The sequence below is a fragment of the Antedon bifida genome, chromosome 11 (assembly GCF_963402885.1).
Source record: "Antedon bifida chromosome 11, ecAntBifi1.1, whole genome shotgun sequence".
Lineage (NCBI taxonomy): Eukaryota > Metazoa > Echinodermata > Crinoidea > Comatulida > Antedonidae > Antedon > Antedon bifida.
In genome coordinates, this window is record NC_136236.1 from 2042891 (window position 1) to 2065769 (window position 22879).

The 22879-nt window shown below is 34.8% G+C and overlaps 3 protein-coding genes across 5 annotated transcripts; 2 read left to right on the top strand and 1 right to left on the bottom strand.

Annotated features, from left to right (window-relative positions):
* Positions 1-763: 763 nt before the first annotated feature.
* On the top strand, positions 764-3850 carry LOC144856586 (succinate-semialdehyde dehydrogenase, mitochondrial-like). The gene is made up of 10 exons (XM_078714610.1): positions 764-803; positions 1016-1208; positions 1351-1434; positions 1591-1761; positions 2021-2137; positions 2320-2463; positions 2562-2705; positions 2815-2973; positions 3077-3246; positions 3547-3850. Exons 1-10 carry the CDS (start codon positions 787-789, stop codon positions 3809-3811), a joined length of 1464 nt encoding a protein of 487 aa, XP_078570736.1. The 5' UTR covers positions 764-786; the 3' UTR covers positions 3812-3850.
* A 336-nt stretch (positions 3851-4186) lies between these two features.
* LOC144855514 (E3 ubiquitin-protein ligase Hakai-like) lies at positions 4187-6546 on the bottom strand. 2 transcript variants are annotated; one of them, XM_078713400.1, is made up of 5 exons: positions 6429-6546; positions 5992-6066; positions 5775-5861; positions 5617-5678; positions 4187-5519 (listed from the first exon to the last, which is right to left on the bottom strand). In XM_078713400.1, exons 2-5 carry the CDS (start codon positions 6055-6057, stop codon positions 4697-4699), a joined length of 1038 nt encoding a protein of 345 aa, XP_078569526.1. In that variant the 5' UTR covers positions 6058-6066; positions 6429-6546; the 3' UTR covers positions 4187-4696. The 2 variants fall into 2 exon arrangements, with proteins under 2 accessions (XP_078569526.1, XP_078569525.1); XM_078713399.1 differs by having other exon boundaries at positions 6425-6533.
* Positions 6547-7036: 490 nt separating this feature from the next.
* On the top strand, positions 7037-21168 carry LOC144856285 (ubiquitin carboxyl-terminal hydrolase 19-like). 2 transcript variants are annotated; one of them, XM_078714240.1, is made up of 26 exons: positions 7037-7061; positions 7235-7363; positions 7664-7792; positions 7956-8129; positions 8395-8438; positions 8529-8632; positions 9278-9349; positions 9805-9920; positions 10100-10224; positions 10571-10742; positions 10999-11132; positions 11359-11451; positions 11743-11811; positions 11952-12062; positions 12245-12355; positions 12614-12697; positions 13505-13599; positions 13837-13897; positions 14453-14565; positions 14923-15066; positions 15416-15624; positions 15944-16057; positions 16327-16534; positions 17049-17201; positions 17397-17554; positions 19271-21168. In XM_078714240.1, exons 2-26 carry the CDS (start codon positions 7324-7326, stop codon positions 19870-19872), a joined length of 3435 nt encoding a protein of 1144 aa, XP_078570366.1. In that variant the 5' UTR covers positions 7037-7061; positions 7235-7323; the 3' UTR covers positions 19873-21168. The 2 variants fall into 2 exon arrangements, with proteins under 2 accessions (XP_078570366.1, XP_078570365.1); XM_078714239.1 differs by lacking the exon at positions 7037-7061 and having other exon boundaries at positions 7088-7363.
* The last annotated feature ends 1711 nt before the right edge of the window (positions 21169-22879 follow it).

Consider the following 22879-nt stretch of genomic DNA (forward strand, 5'->3'; position numbering starts at 1 on the left):
GTCTAATGTCCATTGTCATTTTGGTGGGCGGAGAGGACGTAACCAACGCCTCACACACTATTATTGAGACCATTACAACTTCTACAAATATAAAACCATTTTATACTTTGTAATTACTGTACTTTAAACAGGCCTTCAGTTAACTTTGTTTAATTCGATAAATCTAATACAAATGGATTTTGTTTCTCTCACAATGCCATTTGCAGCTCTATCAGCTATCTATATTATAACGTCGTGATTTTCTTATCTGGCTTAAGATACCCTTATAGACGAGTGCCCTTCATTTGATTAATTCTAATGGTGGTATAAAAAGATTACTACCAGGAACAATGAAATATATTATATTATTTTTTATTTATATTATTAATTATTTATACGTGTACTTTAACTTTTGACAATACAATGTCATACGCCAAATGTCCTGGTCTCATGCGAGTTGGAAATACTAAAAACCTGTCTTTAAGGTAAGATTTGTAATACATCATGAATTAAATTCTCCACAAAAGATAAAACAATATTTGGCGCAGTACGGTACTTTATAATTATGTGTAAACCAGTATTCCGTTGTGAGATGAAACCAATTTGACACAAAATCATACAATTATTATTAATGCCATACAATACAAAAATAACGAAATAATTCAATAACACCTCACTTTTGATTCTAAAACCGGAGTTCAGTATTTTCTTTATTGCTTTATTTATTAAATAAGCCTACTGCAATAAAATTATTTATACGTGTATACTTTTGTCATACAACATTAGGTTCAGTGAGTTGGAAAGGATATGAATATGTCTGTAAGGTAAGGTTCTAATACATTCATCAATGAGTACCACAAATATTTAAAAATATATTAGTCGAGCACGTTCAACGCTGTAAAAATGATACGCACGCCGCGCGCGTCGAATTTGGCTATTGTGGCGTCGAAACTAACTAATACGACACGTACACAAACATACAATTATTGTTTATGCCGTACAAAATAATAATAACGAAATATTTAATTCGTAACAGCTCACTTTTGAAAAACAAATGCTACGTAAATGGCAAATGGATTAGCGCCAAGGATGGAGCCGTCTTTGTCGTCACCAATCCGTCGACGGGCGAAATCGTCGGCAAAGTGCCTGACATGATTGAAGGAGACACCAATGAGGCGATCGCAGCAGCTGATGCGGCTTTTCAGACCTGGAGCCAGACAACAGCAAAGGTAACCGTGATGATTTGGCACAACCTTTTATTTGCTATACAATTGTTCATTGTAAAAAGGCGGACTTGATTGGTATTTTTCCAGTTTTTTATGTAATAATGTTTCGACGAATAGGCCTAACTCTTCCGACTATAATTTTTAGGAACGATGTCAAATTTTGCATAAATGGCATAATCTTATTCTGAAGAATAAAGAGGAATTGGCAGAAATACTAACCAAAGAAATGGTAAGAATAAGAATAAAATAAGTATAATGATGTGTACTTGTCATTGTTCAGATGAACCTAACTCATGAAAAAAAACATTATGCGTCTAGGTCTAATTCACAATTTTTTGTGAAATTGAATGAATTGTAAACATTTGATTGATGCTTTTGTTTAAAGGGGAAACCATTTAAACAATCAATGGGGGAGATTGACAATGGTGCATCGTTCGTTGATTGGTTCGCTGAAGAAGCGCGTCGTGTCTGTGGTGACGTAATAACCACTCCAGCAAAAGGAAGAAAGTTATTTGCCTTTAAGCAACCCATTGGAGTCGCCGGAATGATAACACCTGTAAGTTCTGTTTATTGTTTATTTGTATAAAAAATGTTAATCAATACACATGCATACAATTTTTCAGCTATCCAAATTGTTTTGTTTTACTATTTGTTTTGCGATTGCGTTCGTACGTTGTATGGAAAAGGTTGATGAGTAACAACACCAAACAACAGTTACAATAAACAAATTTAAAACGCCTAATAAATGGCCAACAGTATATAGCTTTGGTTCCTTTGAACCTATCCAATAAAGTATCTTAATTCTCTTTTTATAGTGGAATGTTCCTCATGCAATGGTAACTAGAAAAGCTGGAGTCGCATTAGCTGCTGGGTGTACAGTTGTACTAAAACCAGCAGAAGATACACCCTTCTCTGCCTTAGCATTGTGTGAGGTATGCTTAAACTATTCATAAACCACAGCTAAATGTGATCATTTTAAGTACATATAACCAAATCATATTTGACTTTGTCAGCTCTGTCTGGCGCTATTTGCGATTCCGTACCTAATATAGGCCTATACTTTCTTACAATGTATTGTTGAGGCCTACAAAAAATACAAGTTTTGTTTTTGTAGCTGGGAGAGCAAGCAGGATTTCCACCAGGAGTCCTGAACGTAGTCACGTGTTCTAGACCAAACGCTGCTAAAGTTGGCAATGCTATTTGTACTAGTCCGCTTGTTTCAAAGATCTCGTTTACTGGTTCAACTGCAGTTGGAAAGGTATATAATTCACTTTATTGTTTAGTTTTTATTGACTTAGATAATCTTACTCGGTACTTTAAAATTCTAATTACAAAATCCTTCTCTCTTTACTCTAGATTCTGTTAAAAACTGGAGCCAGTACCGTCAAGAAATTCTCGTTGGAACTTGGTGGAAATGCTCCATTTATTGTGTTCGATTCAGCTGATGTTGACCGAGCTGTCGCTGGTCTGATGGTCTGCAAATTCAGAAACTCCGGCCAGGTGAATCCTCTTTGACACAATGTTTGGAAAAAACGATGTTTAATTAAATCATTTTGGTCCAAGATATTTGCAGATATGACTGGTTTAATGCTGTGCTTTTTCTTTTCAGACGTGTATTTCTGCAAACAGAATTCTTGTTCAAGAAAAGATTTACGACAGCTTTGTTGAGAAAGTGGTAGCAGCAATGAAAGAGCAACTACATGTGGGAGACGGCTTTGACGCTAAATGTACAGTAGGTCCGCTGATAAACCAACGGGCTGTAGAAAAGGTAAAGTTGGTCGTTAATAAGGGCGGTATGTATGATTAAAACGAGACAACATGCAGCAACATTTAATTCTGTAAACATTTGATCATTTAAATTATATTTAAAGGTTGAAAACCACATCAAGAACGCATTATCAAACGGTGGTAAGCTCATTCTTGGTGGAAAAAGGCATAAACTCGGTGGCACATTCTTTGAGCCAACTCTCATATCTAATGCAACTACCGACATGCTGTTCTGCACAGAAGAAACATTTGCACCAATGGCTGCCATTATAAAGTGAGTAGGCTACAGTTAAAGTTTACGCTCCAACGAGTATGGTAATATAGGACGATATACGTCCGAGCAAGCGCAGCCATGTATCGTGTGTACGCAATGGACATTGATACACTATCGAACAAAAAAAGTGATGTGCCCAAATATGGTAGTGATATGACGTCATCGTGTCCATACGGACATTTTTTATCACATACAGTTTTACATAGTATAGGCAAAGCTTTACATTGTCACATTTTGTAGATATAGGTGACAAACACGTTTAATCAAAGTTAAATTTCAATCGTTGATTTCAATTTTTAGGTTCAAAACAGAAGAAGAAGCTACTCGAATTGCTAACGACACCAGATCTGGATTAGCTGGTTATTTCTATTCAAACGATCACCAACAAATTTGGCGCGTAGCCGATAAGATAAACGTGGGGATCCTTGGTGTGAACGAAGGCTTAGTGTCGTGTATCGAAGGTCCTTTTGGCGGTGTGAAAGAATCTGGAATTGGTATCGAAGGATCCAAGTATGGAATTGAAGAATACTTGCATATCAAGTATGTCTGCATCGGTGGATTATAAAGATGATCATGACGTAATTCTAGGTTCTAACAGATGTGTCTTGGCTTCAAAAATTCATGATATATTAATGTGTATTATAAAGATGATCATGACGTCATTATCTCCCACTACAGTATAAGCATACAGTACTGTACTATTATAATGCTAGGTTCTATACAGATTTGTGCCTTAAAGGCTTTGAAACCTCACAATATATCTATTGTACGTAAATTACGTGTATTCCTATATCTCGAAATTATTAATTTCGTTTAGAATATAAACCGTTTGTCACAAATCCGACTTTGTAAACAGTACTACATTAATACTTTCGAGAGTTGGAAAATAATTGATTGAAAATTAACTTGCATTAAACAGAAATTATACAATGTTTTGAAATTTTACATTTGTTTTTATTTTCTTTTTATGTTTCTCTAGTAAAGACTGTTTACAATTTAGTATACAACATTTGATTACTACATTATTTTGTCTTCAAATTGTCTTTAAAACAGTAATAATAATAATAGTTCATTCTTATATAGCGCATATAACTTAAGCAAGCTCTCAATGCGCTGAACATTATTACCCCAGTCATTTCCTGATCAAACACCTATGGAAACATACTCCCATATATGCAGCTAGTAATCAGCGCAAAGTTGTGTCTTGATCTAACCGGGTACCCATTTATACACCTGGGTGGAGAGAGGCAAACGTAAGTAAAGTATCTTGCCTAAGGATACAAGCAATGCGGCGAGAGTTGGATTCGAACCTCGGTCTAACGATCAGTAGTCGAACGTCCAACACACAGCGCCACACGCCCTTACAAGTAAAAATAAACAGTAAAAGGCTATGGGAATACAACCTACATACTCATCATCAAATTCATATTTCAAAATGTTATCAAACTCATTACTGATAATAATTTGAACCATAGACATTGTCTGCAGCAGGTGGTGAATGAAGGGAGCTAGGGAGTCTTGGGGGTGGTACCCCTGGGTGCGTCCACCCTGGAGCTACCGATGTTGGACTATGAAAAGTTGGGCTTGGTTCAGATGGGTGCTGACCTGGGGCATACCTGGGGTCATATCCAGGGGCTACATGAGGCACAGGAGGGAGTGTATGAGGTGTGGCCGTCGGCGGTGGGTAATGAGTAGCAGGCTGGGGTTGTTGTCTAGGGTTATGTACAGCCGTTGGTGGTGGGGTTGCGAAGGGCGTCTGTGTGATGGGATGTGGTGGTATAGCTGCCGTGGCTTGACTTGGTGGGTAATGTATCTGTGTTGGTGGTGGGGGAGGTGGAGCTGCTGGTTGGTATGTCCGTGGATCTCTCGGTTCGTGGTATTCTTTATCATCTTGCAGCTGGACAGTAATCAAATTTGATGGCCGTCCACCAGTGACTACAGGTATGCTGCTTATAGCGTAGTTATCAGCTTGTTGGGAGGAGACATCGCTGTAGCCCAAGTGTTCAATTGTAGAAGTTGGATGGTACCTATCAGGCTGTGTTGGTGTATATTCTGCTTCTCTGGGTGCTACACTAGAGGACGATTTTGAAGCTCTGTTAGATGATGATGAATGCCCTGATTTCATATGTCTGTGGTTAATATGGGCTTGTAAGTCTCGCTGTGATAAATAAGTCCGTTTGCATCCCTTTGGACTGTGTTTGGGGGCGCCGATATTACATACGTAGATACTGCCTAGTGGTGACTGTTCAATTCTCTGCACAGGATCCCCACACCTACAAAATAAAATAAATAATTTTTCAATTAGAGTGAATGAAATCTAACTATTATAATTTTCCTTTTCTAGTATAAATAGAAAATCTGTAAATTTACCTCAAACAATGTTTATCAGTTGTTTTTGCACAGTTGAAGCAAAACACATGTTTACATGGAATCTGAAAAAAAGGTAACGCTTGATAGAAATTCGTAAAAGACAAAATATAAAAGAAATTTAAAAGCACTTTCCAAATTATAAATCAAAGAAAGCTTACCATTCGACCATAACTTAAAATTGGTAGGCTACATTTCTCACAGCAATGAATCATGGGATCTTCAACCTTCTCACCAATCAGATTCACCTAAATAACAAAGATCTATATTGCTTAGTATATAATAATTTTACACGCATATAATAATATAATTTATAATAAAATTTTGTTTTTTTATTAATCTTTAAAGCAATGATAAAATAAATCAGTTTTACAGTACCTTAAAATCCCAATTCAAACGTGTGCCTCTGTGCAATGGAAAATACGGTTCAATAGGCTGTGCCATTTTAAAGTTCTACGAAAAATGTTAAATTTAATTACAAAATAAAATATTTATTGCAACAAAAATATTGATTGTATTTGCAATTGAAAAAAAGCTTGAAATCTGGTTATATATTGTTTATTAAGTTTACCTCAAATGTATCTAAAATAATTGTATGTAATATCTATTTTTAGAGGCTATATAGTCTAGGCCGGTGCTCCATCTCGATTCTCACGGGCGTCGCCTAACAAACATGGCCCAGGTCGGCCTATTAACCTCTAATTTTCGGCTCTAAACAACGAAACTTGAGTGCCTAGCGTTTGAGTCTTTATGAATACGAAAAAGACACATTTTACCAAATATATTCAATATATAGGAAACAAAACAATACCTACATCATCAATTGCTCTTTTTTAGTATTTTAAATCAGTTAAAACTTTAATTAATTCATTAATTTGAAGGTACACATGTATGTACAATTCAGTTTCTCTAATCTAAACACCGCGCGCTCAAACTCAACACAATACCAATCTACGCCCGGTAGGGTCAAACAGGGCCCGGTATCACCCGGTAGGGTTTTATGATATAACATTTAATAAGTACATGCTAAAATTATATTTGATGTTATTTTGATATTTAATTGTACGTTTTATACATTTTTAATGTGAAAAACTGTCAACATACTGGGTTTATTCCGAAACCGAAGACCGCCCTCTGTAATTTTTGTTGAACCAAGATTGTTGATGAACGCGTTGTGAACGCGTTGTGTACGAAATGGAAAGTTCAACAATATTTTATATAAAAAAAATCTAGTAATAGATTCTATCCTATGCATTAAAGAAGGAATCGTGTACAGAGTTAGAATGAAATTTAATATTAATTTCCAGGAATCTCTTTATATTAAGAATGCGTTTTGTTGTACAACTGTTTCAAATGTTGACGCTCTAGAATATAAAAAGGCTGATGACATTTGACCTTTCTTCATTGAACGTTTAACTTTTTTTGTGATAATGATGCAGTTTAAAGCTGTAAATATACTTTAAATCCGTTTTAAATTATACAGTTTCTGTCTCATTAATTAAATATACTATTTTTGCTGTTCAACAACGAGTTCATGTCCTGTTTATGAAGTTTATTCAACTGTTACGCATTGGTTTAATCAAGGCTAGGCTAGGCCTTAGTTGTTTGTTGTATTTTGTAGTTCCTGTCTGCTGATGAAGCAAAAGTTGCTGTGAACATTATCTGTGTGATCCGATAGGACGCCCGAGGATTCGGCCTAGCTTTGTTAAAATGGTTATGCTAGATCTGAAAGACCTAGAAGTTGACAATGGTAAGCATAGACTTGTTTTTTAACTGTCTGAAATAAACATTTATTTTTATTTTCTGGGCCTATAATATTATTAATAAATTTAAATATACTGTAGGCCTAGCCTAGGCCTAACTTAACTAGGCCCTAACTAACTAAATAATAATTTTATATTTAATAAAATAAAAATATTAATTTAATAATTACATAAAACCTGTTATTCAATTGATAGATTTTAAAGAAAGGGTATCCCACACATGAACACTTTATAAAACTTTGCAACATAAAAATATTGAAAACAAATTTATTTATTTATTTTTAAAGTTATCCTCAGTTATAACTGGGACCAAGATGAAACGCAAGTGTTTATGCAGCTGAGTGTAAATGATAAAGTAAATGTCCAGCCTGATTTAGTCAATGTCACAGAAACTGATATAAGCATTACATACAAAGGTAGAGTATGATTGCTAAAGTTAAAAAGCTAGTTTAAGAGTAAACAATAAACCATTATTACAGTTGTAGGTGAATGCTCTATGTTGATATTCAGACTGCTTCATTTTCTCTTTTGATGATGTACACTATTTAATATACAACTTCAAATGTTTTACTTTTTCAGAAGAGTTGGTGTGGGGGAGCCAGTTCTTTAGCAAGGTGGTGAAAAACACATGTAGGGTATCAAGTAAAGATAATGTATTATCTATCCAAGTTGATAAACAGACTACGAAGGAAGAATGGCCATATTTACTGAAATCAGATGAAAAACAAGATAGTGATGATGACAACACAACAGGTATCATTTTGTTGTCCTGCTTCTAGATTTAGCTCGCCCACCCCAAAACAGAAGAAATCTAAGAATATAAGAAACATATGACAATAGGAATAATGTTGACCTATGAGGCTCTGGCGTCCTTGAAAATAGCCAAGTTAAAGTTAAAAACAGCCAGAAATGAAAGTTATATGTTGGCTCAAAAGTACAACCCTGTGTGTGCTTTTTATCATGTCAACTCAATCAGAAAGTGTTACTAGAATTGTCTGGATTTTATTTTTCTTTACAGATCATTTGTTTGAGCTTCAGTTTGTGAAAAATGATTTCTATGAAGTAAGTATAAGTGTTTATTCAATGTTGAATCATATCATTTATATTCCTGTACTTTTTACTTATGCTACTAATACTTATATTTTGTTTCAGCGTGACGGCACAGTTTCTATTTCTGTATTTGTCAAAAAAATTGTTGATGAGACAATGCACGTACACTTTGAAAAAGAAGAGCTTGATGTTAAGTTTTCTTCCAAGTAAGTGCTTAAGTCTCAATATTAACATGTTTTTCTGAAAACATTTCAGGTATATTAATCCTTGTGTAACATTAAATTTCTAAGAAAACTTAAGCTATACTGAATTTGTTATGGTAAGATTTACCATATTAAGTCCTGTATTAACAGGCCAATACTTTTCCTAACCAAAGAGAGAGTGAGCTTCACTGTAAATTTTGCAAGGCTTGCTAACTTGTTAGGCGTTACTGTTATAGTGAAATTCACTCAATGAAGTCCTCAGTGGTAATAATTCCCATCCTAAGATTTGTACCAGGTCAAGTGCAAATGCAGCTTTAATTTAGTTTATTTCTGTATTCTGTAAAAATGAAATATTATTTTATTGTATTGTTTGAATATATTTTTACAGATTATTTTTACAATTGCTTTTAATCCTGCCATATAATTTGATCACATGACCCTTTCGAGTGCATGTCAAAATAATTCTATTCGACATATTCTATGTATGTTATAATGAAAGAGCAGCAACCACGTTCAAATTGTACGTCTTAAAATAAAATGAATTAAAATGAAAGAAAGGGAGTTTTTAAATTTACATCAGCAAAGGTAGAATTATTTTGACACAATCTCTTTAAGCTTTTTGTTAAGTTTATTATTTTATTTTGCCAGAGATCCAAACTTCCTCAAAATGTATGAGGGAACAACGGAAAGTACTGTATTTCACTGGAAAATAAAACTAAGGTAAACAAAATATTGAAGTAGTCGCAATGCGAAAAATCACAACTTAAATTCAATTTAAATACAAAAAATAAAATAAGAATAAAGTTTTGTATGACTATAGTCGGTCAGTTTTTGAAGAGTCCATTGAAAAGGTCCGGTTGGGAAGGTCCGGTTGGGAAAGTCCAGTTAGGAAAGTCTGATTGGGAAAGTCTGGTTGAAAAAGTCTGGTTGGGAAAGTCCAGTTAGGAAAGTCCGGATGGGAAAGTCCAGTTGGGAAAGTCCGGTTGGGAAATTCCAGTTGGGAAATTCCATTTGGGAAATTCCAGTTGGGAAATTCCAGTTAGGAAATTCCAGTTAGGAAAGTCCAGTTGTGATTTATAATTTGTACACCTAAGCACAAGTTTACTTTTTACTTTTTGAAACTGAAAGATATCTGCAATTATTCTTCAAATTAATTTTTGTTTTGTCAATGATAGCAATGAAATAATCCCTGAAAAGTGTACATCCAAGGCAATGTCAACTAAGCTAGAAATTAAACTAAAGAAAGCTACCTGTACAAAATGGAGTTCTCTTGAAAAACAGATTATCAAATGTAAGTTACTTTTTAGATTATTTTATTTTTCCAAAAAAAAGAAAGAAATTAAACATCTCTTGAAAAACAAATTATAAAATGTAAGTTGCTTTTTAGATTAATATTTTGTTTTCCAAAAAATGAGAGACTGGTTTTAAAGATAAAGTTTTCTTAATTTATTTTTTTTCTCTTTTTTGCAGCATCTAGTACAGAAGCAAAACCTAATGATGGCTGGCACTCATTGGGATCAAAACCAGCAAAATCTATAAGAGGAGCGGCAGGTGGTGCTAAGTCTATAGCTGTCGTTGAACAAGTCCAACCTAAGGTAACAAAATATACCCTTTGATGTTATCCTTAGGCAAGACATTTTACTTACATTCCACCCAGGTGTACAAATAGGTTCCTGGTAAGCACTACAATAGTAGTTAAGTAATTAAAGATTCTTTAGTTTTTCGTTGAACTGTACATGATGATGCATGGGTTATTAGATGGGAAAAATGTAATCTTGTTGATTAATTTAGTCATTTCCATTCATGCCTAGCTTACCTGGATAAACTGACAATAGCCTGTGCTCTTCAGAGGGAGGGCTTAGATACGAAAATTAACACTCCTGGACCATAATGCACTAGTCTGCAACCACGCCCTATAAATTTAAATGTTTTTTATTACAGAAGCCAACATGTGCTGTCCAGCCAATGTCATACAGTAACAATGAGGACAACTCAAAACAAGCACTCTATCAGATTGGATTCACTGGACTTGATAATATGGGAAACACTTGCTTTATGAACAGTGTTCTACAAGTGTTAGCCAACACTAGAGAACTCAGGGAATATGTCATGAGTAAGTGTTAAAAACAATTTTAAAACACTAATGAACTAAGTGGAGAGAGTTGGTGTTGAAAATTGAAAGCACTCTAAATGCATTTCTATAGCTATATTTACACTCTCGTTTGTCTATTAGAGTTAAAACACAGTGCTTCAATAGGATTAACATGCTCTGTGTTTAAACGTGTGCAGTGTTTTATGCATGATTAACTCGTGTGTGTGAACACGACATGTGTTGATGCATCTTAATCTATGTAATACTCTGCTTTCAGGTGGATCTCCACAGAATGAACTGAATCAGGAAAATCCTCTAGGTTCATCAGGCAAATTAATGATTGCATTTGCTGTCCTTATGAAGAGCTTATGGGGTGGTACTCAGAGGTCTATAGCGCCAAAGAAACTCAAGGTAATTCAATATAAAGTTTGATGTGCCCAAATATGGTAGTGATATGCCCAAATATGGTAGTGATATGCCCAAATATGATAGTGATATGACATCATGTCCATAAGCACATCACATTTTTTTGTCACATAACGTTTGATAGTGTAGACAGAGCTTAAGAGTTGACTAGAAATGCACTACCAATACTATAATGATATAGTTCATGTTTATATGCTATGTTATTTTATAGGCATTAGTGGCAGCTAAGGCTTCACAGTTTATGGGATATGCTCAACATGATGCCCAGGAATTCATGGCATTCTTACTTGATATTCTTCATGAGGTACAGTGAGGTTCATAGAAACTTGTAATTTGATTGGACGTTATAGGGTCACATGCCAATTGATAAATATCTGTTATATCTCAATGAACTTATTTAATATGATGATGGTAAATTACTACAAAATACTACAACATTTTAGCTAATACAGTATTCTTTATAGTATGTCAACTAAGTCAATAAACATAACAGTAGGAGGCCTATAGTCCAAATTAACAGAAGTTTTTTTATATCATGATTACTCCTCTTTCCTTTATTTGTTATTATTATATTATAATATATTATATTGTTTAGGATGTGAATCGAGTTAAAAAGAAGCCATACTTTGAAAACAAAGAGAATACAACAAATAGATCTGAACAGGTAAATTGATGAAATTCAGTAAATATATACAAATCACTAGGTTTTACAAGAAATAAATACTTTGTGGTACTGTATCTTGCTAACAATCCAAGAGTCATGTGTTCAAATCTTCTGACTCAGTAACTTTTTCTTTTTTTTAGGAACTTGCCGATGAAGCGTGGAAAAGACATAAAGCCAGGAATGATTCTGTCATTGTTGATTTATTTCATGGTCAATACAAATCAAAACTTGTCTGTCCAACTTGTAACAAGGTATTGACATCTTCTTTTTAAATAAATGTTACTTATGATAAATTGCAATCAATTTCATCAAACTTGTCTGTCCAATCTGCATCAACATATTTCAATTTCGTCACAATATATTTTGAATAATTTTAGGAGTAAAGTATATTTATTTGAGTTGTTGTGTGTATTGACCAATCATATATTTTCAGGTTTCAGTGACCTATGACCCATTTATGGAGTTGGTCGTACCACTGCCTAAGAAGAAGCAAATATTCTCCGTCATTTTTATGTCTCGCAATTATCAAAATAAGCCAGTTAGGGTAAGTTTGATCTTAAATGTTTCTGTGTGAATGCTTAATCTTGATAAATGAAATTAATATTAAATATATATAGTATTTTTCATTCAATATTTGATTAAAAAAAAATAAGAATGTAATCGGTCTAGTTTGCTTCTATGATGCCCATACACATCAGATTCCTGTTCTCTGGGGTTGAGGGGATTAAATCATAATCGCTCTTTTATCATTTTTTATTACTTTATCATGTATAACTCAGTTTTTATTTACTAAATACTATAGTATATAGTGAGTCTGTCTGAAGATGCCATGGTGTACGACTTGAAACAGTCAATCTCTGAGAAAACAGGAATTAGTCCAACTTGTGTAAGTTTAATGAGTCACATATCACCTTTTCTACTTCAATTATTCTTTCTTTCATAGTATATTTTCTTAAAAGGCAATTGTTTTCCACTTATACGAGCAAGCGAGTGAGTGGCCGAGCGGTTAAGACAGTGGAACCGTAATTACGTAGCCATAACATCGGCAAGGGTTCGAGGCTCACTCGCTCCATGGTTCTGGTGGTAGTCTTCTCGGATAAGGACTATAAACCGTAGGTCCAGTGTAGATATCTGGCTCATGTGCACTTTAAAGAACCTAGTACATCTTTCGAGACGAGTAGAGGGTTACCCCGGTGTACTAGTTCACACACAAAAGCCACTGTCACAAACTCATCATATACACTGGGCCCTCTGGGAGAACAGTCTTAGACTGAAGAGGCTACCCAGTATAAATAATAAATAAATAATAATTATACCATTTACTACTAAATTTCCCTTTTATAAACACATTTCCATTGTAAATCCAATGTTCTTAATCACACACAAGTAGGCCACCGCCAATCATAACTGATCATGGGTTTCAGGTTTATCAAAGCAATAATTAATTCAAAGTTTTGATTCATCTTTTACTTTGCATAAATTACATACCATCCAATCTGCAGACTGTACTGTTTCGATCTTATAAGATCTCGTCAGATCTTCGAAATGAAATGTACCACAGAACTGGCACAATATATAGGCTGAGTCTATACATACTATATACTAATACTGTATACAACATAATGAAAATATTGGTTTATAATTTAAACAGATGCAATACTGTTTTAAGTTTATTATTTTTGTTCTGTTGTAGTTACGAGTGTTTAGAGAGAATGGAGGCTGTTTCCACTATAAATTCAAAGACACAGATGCACTGATCAAATATAAAGCAGACAATTTCTTCTTTGTGTAAGTGTTTTATTATTTATCAGTTTAATACACATGACAAATTTAATCAGTGTCTACACTATCAAAAAGTTTGACAAAAGTGTGATGTGCCCAAATATGATGGTGAAATGCCCAAATATGGTAGTGATATGACATCATCATGTCCATATATGGGCACATCACATTTTTTGTCACATAAAGTTTGATAGCGTAGACAGAGCTTAATACATCACCAACTTGTTTTTATTGTTGTCTCAGGGCTGAAGTGTTATCAGAAGCTGCAGCAGGAGAGAAAGTGCTTGAAATATCAGTCATTCAGGTACTCTTAATACTTTCATTTTGAAATTATATATATATATATATATAGTATACTTTTTTGTTTAAAAGCAGGTGTAAGCATTCAATCACCGTTTTTATTTTAATTTTATTTATTCGGTATAGACACTCAAAATGTCCAACAGAAGTTGAAATAAAATGTACAAAAATTAGTTTACAAAAAGTATAACAATTTAAACAGTTATTAAAAAAAAAATACAACACATCAAACGTTAAGCCTATACTATAAAAGTAAATAGACCCAATAAATACAAACACTTACTTATGAGGATGTCAGTCATCACCTAGGAACCCTGTGTCGTGTGGTGTGCGTCTGTAAAGGGGCGTGGATCTGATCGTGTCGCAGCCACAGAATAAACCCTTTGATTTTCAGAGCATCCTATTGTTAGATTGCCTTGATGTTTACCTAACTTGTTCCTACAGTAGGTCATCAGTGGTTGCAAATCAGAAGTAAATAAACACTGTATCACCCATTATCATAAAGCAACACACATATTAGTGTATTTAAATAATGTTGCTCTGTAATTTGTATTTTAAGCGTTTGCTGATGCCAAAACTTCGCTCCTACTGCTCGTTTTGCAAGAAACAACGTGTTGAGGGCAGCAAATTAAAACGTTGCACGAAATGCTATAGAGCAGCCTACTGTGGCCAGTAAGTTATTTTGAAATTAAGTTTTTTAACTCATTTCTTAAACGTTATTACCATCATAAGGGCTCCGGATTCAAATCCTAAATAATTAGCATAAATGTTAATTACCGAAACACCTAAGCATAGTTTTGTATTTTTAAATTTGTAGTTGATAATTTTATGTGCCATTAAACTAATTTATAAGATAAATCAAACATTGTGAACATAGAAATGGGGAGTTTGTTTTTATAATAATGAAACAAAAATATATTGATATTTCAACCTTGTTAAGATCATTTATATATACTAAAAAGTTTTTGTCATTTGTTATGCACTAGTTACAATTACATTATACATTTAATCCTTTTAATTCTTATTTAGAGCTTGCCAAAAGCAGCATTGGACTACTCATAAGTCTAATTGTTACCAAGCAGCGGAGTCAGTGGGCGTACCCTTCATTATCAGTTTACCAGAGTCCAAGGCAAGCTACAGACGACTGGAACAAATGATGGAAGGCTTCGCTAGGTAGGTATTGTTATTGTGTTGGTGGAGTGGCTATGGATGTCACCCAGTCAAAATGTGATCCAACCAGTTTATTCTAAAGCTCTGTCTACACTATCAAACAAAATGTGATGTGCCTATATATACTGTAGATATGATGATGTCATATCACTACCATATTTGGGTATATCACTACCATATTTGGGCAGATCACACTTTTTTTGTCAAACTAGTTTGATAGTGTAGACAGAGCTTTAGGCCTTCCACCAAAATTCATTTTTCAAATATCTTAAAGATTCTAGATTGCTATCATTGACTATATGTTGAATAATGTTAAAAACAATAATAATTAAACTTGGTTATTTTGCCTTAGATATTCTGTGGCTGTTTTTCAACCTCCTGTCCAACAGACATCTTCTTTGAGTGGTAAAGCACCAAATGATGTTGAGATGGAGGATGAGGAGCCGCTCCCTGCCACCACAGAGACTGATGAACCAACAGCATCTACCTCACAAGAGTCCAATGACGTAGAGATGGAGGAGGAGGAGGAAACAAGCACAAAAGTCCCAAAGCTAAAAACAGGTTAATTAACATATATTATTTCCATTTATTATATTTATTTCCATTTAATAACATATTTATTTCCATTTGATAACATATTTATTTCCATTTATTAACATATTTATTTCCATTTATTAACATATTTATTTCCAGGAGGACAGAGGAATTGAAGCTCTGTAACACAGAAATCTCAGATTACCTTTTTGATGTTTGTGCCTTAGGGTAGATAGTTCAGCCATTGTTGTTCACATGTAATGCAAATAGTAGACCTCTTGGATGTAATAATGGCATGTAACTTAGACTTGTATATCTGCATTTATTTTAATGTTCATTTCTCTAGCAACTGTCGCAGGTCAAGTCAAAACCGAGACAAGAAGTTCACCTTTATTTTTCATTAAACCTGTGAACAGTCAGGGGAAAAGTCTGCCCAAGACACCTAGATTAGAAGATAAAGGTGAGTAAAGCCTGAAGATTTTCATTTATCTCTGCCACTTATTTTCCACTTAAATATAGTACTGTATATCATATACTTGTAGCTCAGTTGGGCATGATGTTGGTGTAGGCTTATGTCTGGTTGAATTGGGGAATGTGTTCTGGTCTACTGTTTTTAGATTATCCTGGCTTGTACAGGAGAGTGTCTTCTGAAGTTGATGTATAATTATTAGATTTAATACCATCACACTATATCAAGTGAACTTTAGCCTCAATGACCTCCTCTTTTAGGTCATGAACCTCTTAATCTGCAAGACTATGAATATCTTGCCATGGACTGGAGGAACAACGAGAAGATGGACCAGTATGTACTGGTGGAATCCAAAAGTATAGAGTTTGACGACGATGTACATGCTTCTAATGAAGATTCAGTAACCACTTTAGAGCATTGTATCGACCTTTTCACCAGACCAGAGAAGTTGTCCAAGGAAGAGGCATGGTAAGTGAATGATATTGATGTGTAACTGTGTATGCACCACACATTGTAAGCATAGAAATTGCAAAAGTTAGAGCCAGTGGAGCAAGAGCCTTCAACAATGAAGTTTGCTTCTATATGGAAGAAGTAGAACTAGGTGTCCCTTTTACAATGTTATTGTTTTTACCTTGCTGCTATAACATATAACATTCGATACACATACTTAAATGCTTGGTGTCAGCAGCAAGACTACTTGCACCATTAACTTAATTGTTTTAACATACATCTAGTACTAAACACTCAGAATCCCAAGCTTATGCTCTCTCGTACAATTAGTATTAAAGTATTAATAGATATTACATTTTTCTATTTTGAAACAAATAAATAAAATAATATTAAGACACTCTTTGTTTCTGGAGCATAGAAAAAACAATTATATGAGAACTTCAGAATAATAAATCTGTCGATTTTATTATCGATGACATGTGTTTATCATTGTGACTGAATTAAGTAAATGTATTTGGTATGACATCTCTAGGTATTGTCCAAAATGTAAGGAACACAGGGAAGCAACAAAAGAAATGTCAATCTGGAGATTGCCATCAACTCTGATCATCCAGTTGAAGAGGTTCTCTTTCAAAAACGCACTTTGGAGAGATAAAATCAACAAGAAAGTTGTTTATCCAACCAGGTAAAAAATGTCAAACTTAGCCTGTTAAATTTACTAGTAAAAACATAACATGCCAGAAAGTACTTCTACACCAGCAATTGCTCAAATAAAATATAAATCTATAGATTATTTGGTCTTTCTAACGTTTTGTGATGTTTAACACTTGGCTTACAGATAGCTTGGTGTATTACCTAACAAATTTTCTTTATTTTCCAGGGGTTTAGATTTAACAGATTATGTTTTCGGACTTAATTCTGGACCAGCAATATTTGACCTTTACGGGGTCATCAACCATCATGGGGGTCTGCTTGGAGGTCATTACATGGCGTTTGCCAGGCTACCAGGAATTGAACATTGCGATTCCAATGATATCGGTAAGTAACAATTTATCTTAAAATGTTTGAAACATTAAAATGTCGTTAAAAAGTAGCCTGTATTCTATACAATTCTTAAGTCGCTTAGAAATATTTCAATTTAAATTAATAAAGACCATTTGATTTAAATAAAATTGTAAATTGGTTAACAAGGAGAGAGTTCCTGATGAGAGCGTAGAGAATTGTATTATGTTCTGTTAACCAATGGCCATACCAATCACACTTAAGTGAGATATCTTAAACTGTATTCAGTAGCCTAAGTGTTAATGGTGAATGCAGCCACATGCCTCTATCTAAGCTCTGTCATAGTACCATAGTGACTGCTGCAAATATTTCAAACAATTGCAATGTCTCCTTTTCGCTCTTCTTTTTAATACTCATCACAGCTGGTGGTTAGCATGTACTTAGTGAATGACCCAAATTCATTTCCTTTCAAAATGGTGACACCTGCCCTTGCATTGACCTCCCTCCCTATACTAGAAAAAGTATACAATTACAGAAAGTATATTTGCAAGTTTAGTTTTTAAACATATTATATTTTCACTTGTTCACATTGACTTTTGGTCTTACAGCACTGAAACATCAGTTTAAAAGCACTTTATAAATGCTCAGTATTATTTAATTATTTATTTGGCACAATTCATAAAAATACATAGATTAAAATATTTCACTTTGAAATGTTTCATTTATAAATTATTAGTACTGTATCTTGAAGATAATTTACTTGAATGGTTGACATTTCTAAAACTCTGTCTAAACTTGATGTGACAAAAAAAATGTGATGTGCCCATATATGAACATGATGATGTCATATCACTACCATATTTTGGCATATCACTACTATATTTGGGCACATGATTCTTAATCTTTCTATATTTTTCTAAAAAAATCATTTAGAGATTCCAAATTTAGCTAAAATAAATCTTAAATCAAACTGTTTATACACCACAGTCTTCATTCCACAATTTATATTCCAGCCAAAAATACCTTTTAAATTAATTTTATTTGTCATCATTGCATATTTTAAAATTATTCAATTTTCTAAAAGATGATGAAAACCAAATACAGATAATCTATCTTATTTTTGGCAACACTTGAAAAAGCATATAATATTTATTCCAAATTTAGCTTTTATGTAAACTATTAAGTCTGCATTTTCTAAGAAAATTGTAGTTATTTCAGCCAAAAAAACTAATATCAGCTGTTGTTGTTGGTGACTTGTAGTGTGTAAGTTTACGCTTGAGGGCAGCTTGTAGTTAGGATTTTAAACTCCCACGGGAGTGCTTTGTGGCTTTGTGTTTCAATTGGATAATTGGAACACTTCAAACGCTAATTGAAGGATAAGGTTACTGTTGGTATTTGACGATTGCGCAAGAAATTAGTTTCTAAAGCTCTGTCTGCACTATCAAACTTGATGTGACCAAAAAATGTGATGTGCCCATATAATTATGGACATGATGATTTCATATCACTACCATATTTGGGAATATCACTACCATGTTTGGGCACATCACACTTTTTTTTGTCAAACTAGTTTGATAGTGTAGAAGCGCTTTATTGTTGGTATTAGACGATTGCGCAAGAAATCAGTTTCTAAGACATATTATAAATAAATATGTAAAAAAATAAATGAATACAAGTGCCCCTAAACCCATTTACTATTTTCCTTACTGTATTGTATGATGATATACTGTTTTTTTATGTATGTTTCTACAGGTTGGCGACTATTTGATGACAGTATAGTGCGTGCTGTTGACGAGAAGTGCGTAGTGACACAATCCGCTTACCTGCTGTTTTACAGACAACGTAGGCCATACCAGAGTTTGATTCAAAACCCATCTATGGAGGCACAAACTTCAAGATTTACCAGAGAGAAAGAAACAAAAAATGATCTGATTCAAGGAAGTCACAACACAGAACATGCTAGTCCGCAGAGAGATCCTGATGTTGCAAAGAGCATGCCAGATGATGAATCCAGTGAGAGTATACCAGAGGATGGCAAGAAGCAGAGCATGCCAGAAGATGACTCCAGTGAGAGTATACCAGAGGATGGCAAGAAGCAGAGCATTCCAGAAGATGACTCCAGTGAGAGTATACCAGAGGATGGCAAGAAGCAGAGCATGCCAGAGAATGGTGCTAAACATAGTATGCCAGAGAATGGTGCTAAACAGAGCATGCCAGAACAAAGCAGTGAATATGTGCCGAAGGATGATAGGGAATACAATAGAAAAGACCGAATCGACAATGATGATAGCTGTGAGAAGGAAGAAAGAATTGATGAAGAAGAAAAGAACACTGATATGGAAGTCATTGATTAATTCACCAAGGTTACTCTTTGTCAGGTGCAGGAGCATTTTGACATCTCGGCCTAGAATCTACTTCAAATAGGATAGCTCTAGGCGTGGCAACACCATTGTGAATGAGGGTAACTGTAGGCCTAGTATGTTCTTTAGGATAGTTCTTGACTAGCTAGTTCATATTAAAGGAGGTAAGAATTGTTAATTTTTAATTTGTTCATTGTTATAATTTCTCAAAGAGCTTCTGGGAAGCCTGTCACTGAATGTACTTTAAAAGTCATTATATGCAATATGATTAATTGGTTGAACCAATGAATTTTAATTTTGAATAACATCATTTTTACTAATAACATCACTGCGTTATTTTTTGTATATTTAATTTTATTATTTAGCACTGTTATTGTTATACTAATATTCATCTTATTGTTAATATTATAATGTATTTTTATATGAATATAATATTACTATATAGACTAAAACCTGGCTCCTCTCAAAGGTAATTTTCCATATGCACCTTACCTTTATATTATACGTGGCTCTTTTATAGAGGAACTGCCCCAACCTTGGTCCTTTAAAGGAGTCAATATATGTTGAAAGCTTACTGACACATGTCAGTCAGTGTGAGATCTACTAGTTTTGATTGACAGTGTATTTTGGCCGATGACCTGACCACTTTGGCCGGTCATTAGTCAGGCTCACCTGTGGAAATGAGATACAATCTATTTCCAGTGGACGGGTGAGTGAAACATCGCAGTACGCTTTCTTCTAACCACGCGCAATCACTTACCCATAGTACAGGAGCTTCCAGATGTCATTGGTGTAGAGCAGTGCTTAGTTTAGTTCCCCAAACACACTGCCAACAGTGTTTTCATCATCATAGTGCAATGAGCGTGTGTTTTGTGTGTGATTTGTCTGTAATGTCTATCCATAGTTAAGATTGTTTTTACACTAAATGTAGGATTTTTTTTTTAAACTGCGCTTTCAAATGTGAGAACAATGCCGTGCCCATAAAAAAGTAACCTGCCTTTAATTTGATTATACAGAATAAGATTTAACATAGCTAGTGTCAATTGTTATCATAAAATAAACTTTTTAACATTGATTACTATAAATCCATCAACCTTTCGCATCCTAGAAAGATTTAGGAACGGCTTGCAACAGCCAGAGTCAACATTTAAAAAGTTTAAGAGCTAAAATTCTTGTTTTTGAAATGTATTGTATTCCAGGATGAACTCTTTGTGACCTGCATATTTTTAATCAGCGTAACAGAAAATGTGATTATTGAACAATTAATAAAATGTGTTTGAAACAGATGAATGTTATTGTTGTTCAGAAATGTTTGTTTAAATGTATACAGTACGCGTGCGCACTGTGTGTACTTCGAAGTAGTAGGTGTGACAGACAAGGTTGGTTCACACTAAAGCGGTGTCGTGTCTCGTCATGCAAACGCATATCTACGTATGATACATCAGGGTTGGTTCACACTAAAGCGGTGTCGTGCCTCGTCACACAAACGCATATCAACGCACGACACATCCAGGGTTGGTACACACTAAAGCGATGCCGTGGCTCATCATGCAAACGCATATCTACGCACGACAACACATCCAGGATTGGTACACACTAAAGCGGTGCCGTGCCTCGTCGTACAAACGCATATCTACGCACAACACATCCAGACACACTAAAGCAGTGTCGTGCCTCGTCATACAAACGCATATCTACGCACGAAACATCCAGGGTTGGTAGTACACACTAAAGCAGTGTCGTGCCTCGTCATACAAACGCATATCTACGCACGATACATCCAGGGTTGGTAGTACACACTAAAGCAGTGTCGTGCCTCGTCGTACAAACGCATATATACGCACGACACATCCAGGGTTGGTACACACTAAAGCAGTGTCGTGCTTCGTCGTACAAACGCATATCTACGCACGATACATTCAGGGTTGGTACACACTAAAGCAGTGTCGTGCCTCGTACAAACGCATATCAACGCACGACACATCCAGGGTTGGTACATACTAAAGCAGTGTCGTACCTCGTCATACAAACGCATATCAACGCACGACACATCCAGGGTTGGTACACACTAAAGCAGTGTCGTACCTCGTCATACAAACGCACATCTATGCACGAAACACCCAGGGTCGTGCCTCATGGTATATCTACGCGCGCACGACACGCCCGTTTTGTCAGTGTGCAACCAGCTTTCAAACAACTTGTAAACAGTAGAACATTTCTCATGCGTTTGTCTCGCTTTGACAAACATCTACGTGCAACACGTCATAAAACGGACCTGGGAATAAATAAGAAAGTCGAAAATAAACCTATAAATCGTTTCACTTTCACCCCTGTTTGTGAGGAAAACCTAAATCTGTGAGAACATGCTTAACAAAGCCCAGAGGTGACGTACCTGGGGAAATCGGCATCCGTACCATGACAACTTCAATATTATGGGATAAATGTATTTTACAACAGGCTTTGTTTAAATAAATTTGAATACTTTTATGTGGAGGCAAAGACCTCTACAAACATTTCTCTACAATCAGAATGAGAATAAAATTTTAATAAAGTTAAAATAGCAATTATTATTTTGAGATAGATCCCATTTACACGTCGCACATAAATAATCTACATGCACAAAACCTAACGCAGCACATTTTCACTAAAAACGAAACGAAATGTACACAGTTCTGTATAGAGCTCCATCTGCACTATCAAACTTTATGTGGAAAAAAATGTGATGTGCCCATATATGGACATGGTGCTGTCATATTACTACTATATTTGAGCATATCACTACCATATTGAATAAATGAACGAATAAACAAATGTTTGGGCACATCACACTTCTTTTGTCAAACTAGTTTGATAGTATAGACAGAGCCTAACACTTTTAATATAGGAAAAGTGAGCTCAATCTTTCCGTGAGTCTATCAAATTGGTCTGCTACCTGTAGAAGGCCCCTAATTGTGATTACAACGTAAGAACGCACAGGTGAATTTCCCCTTTAAAATAACGG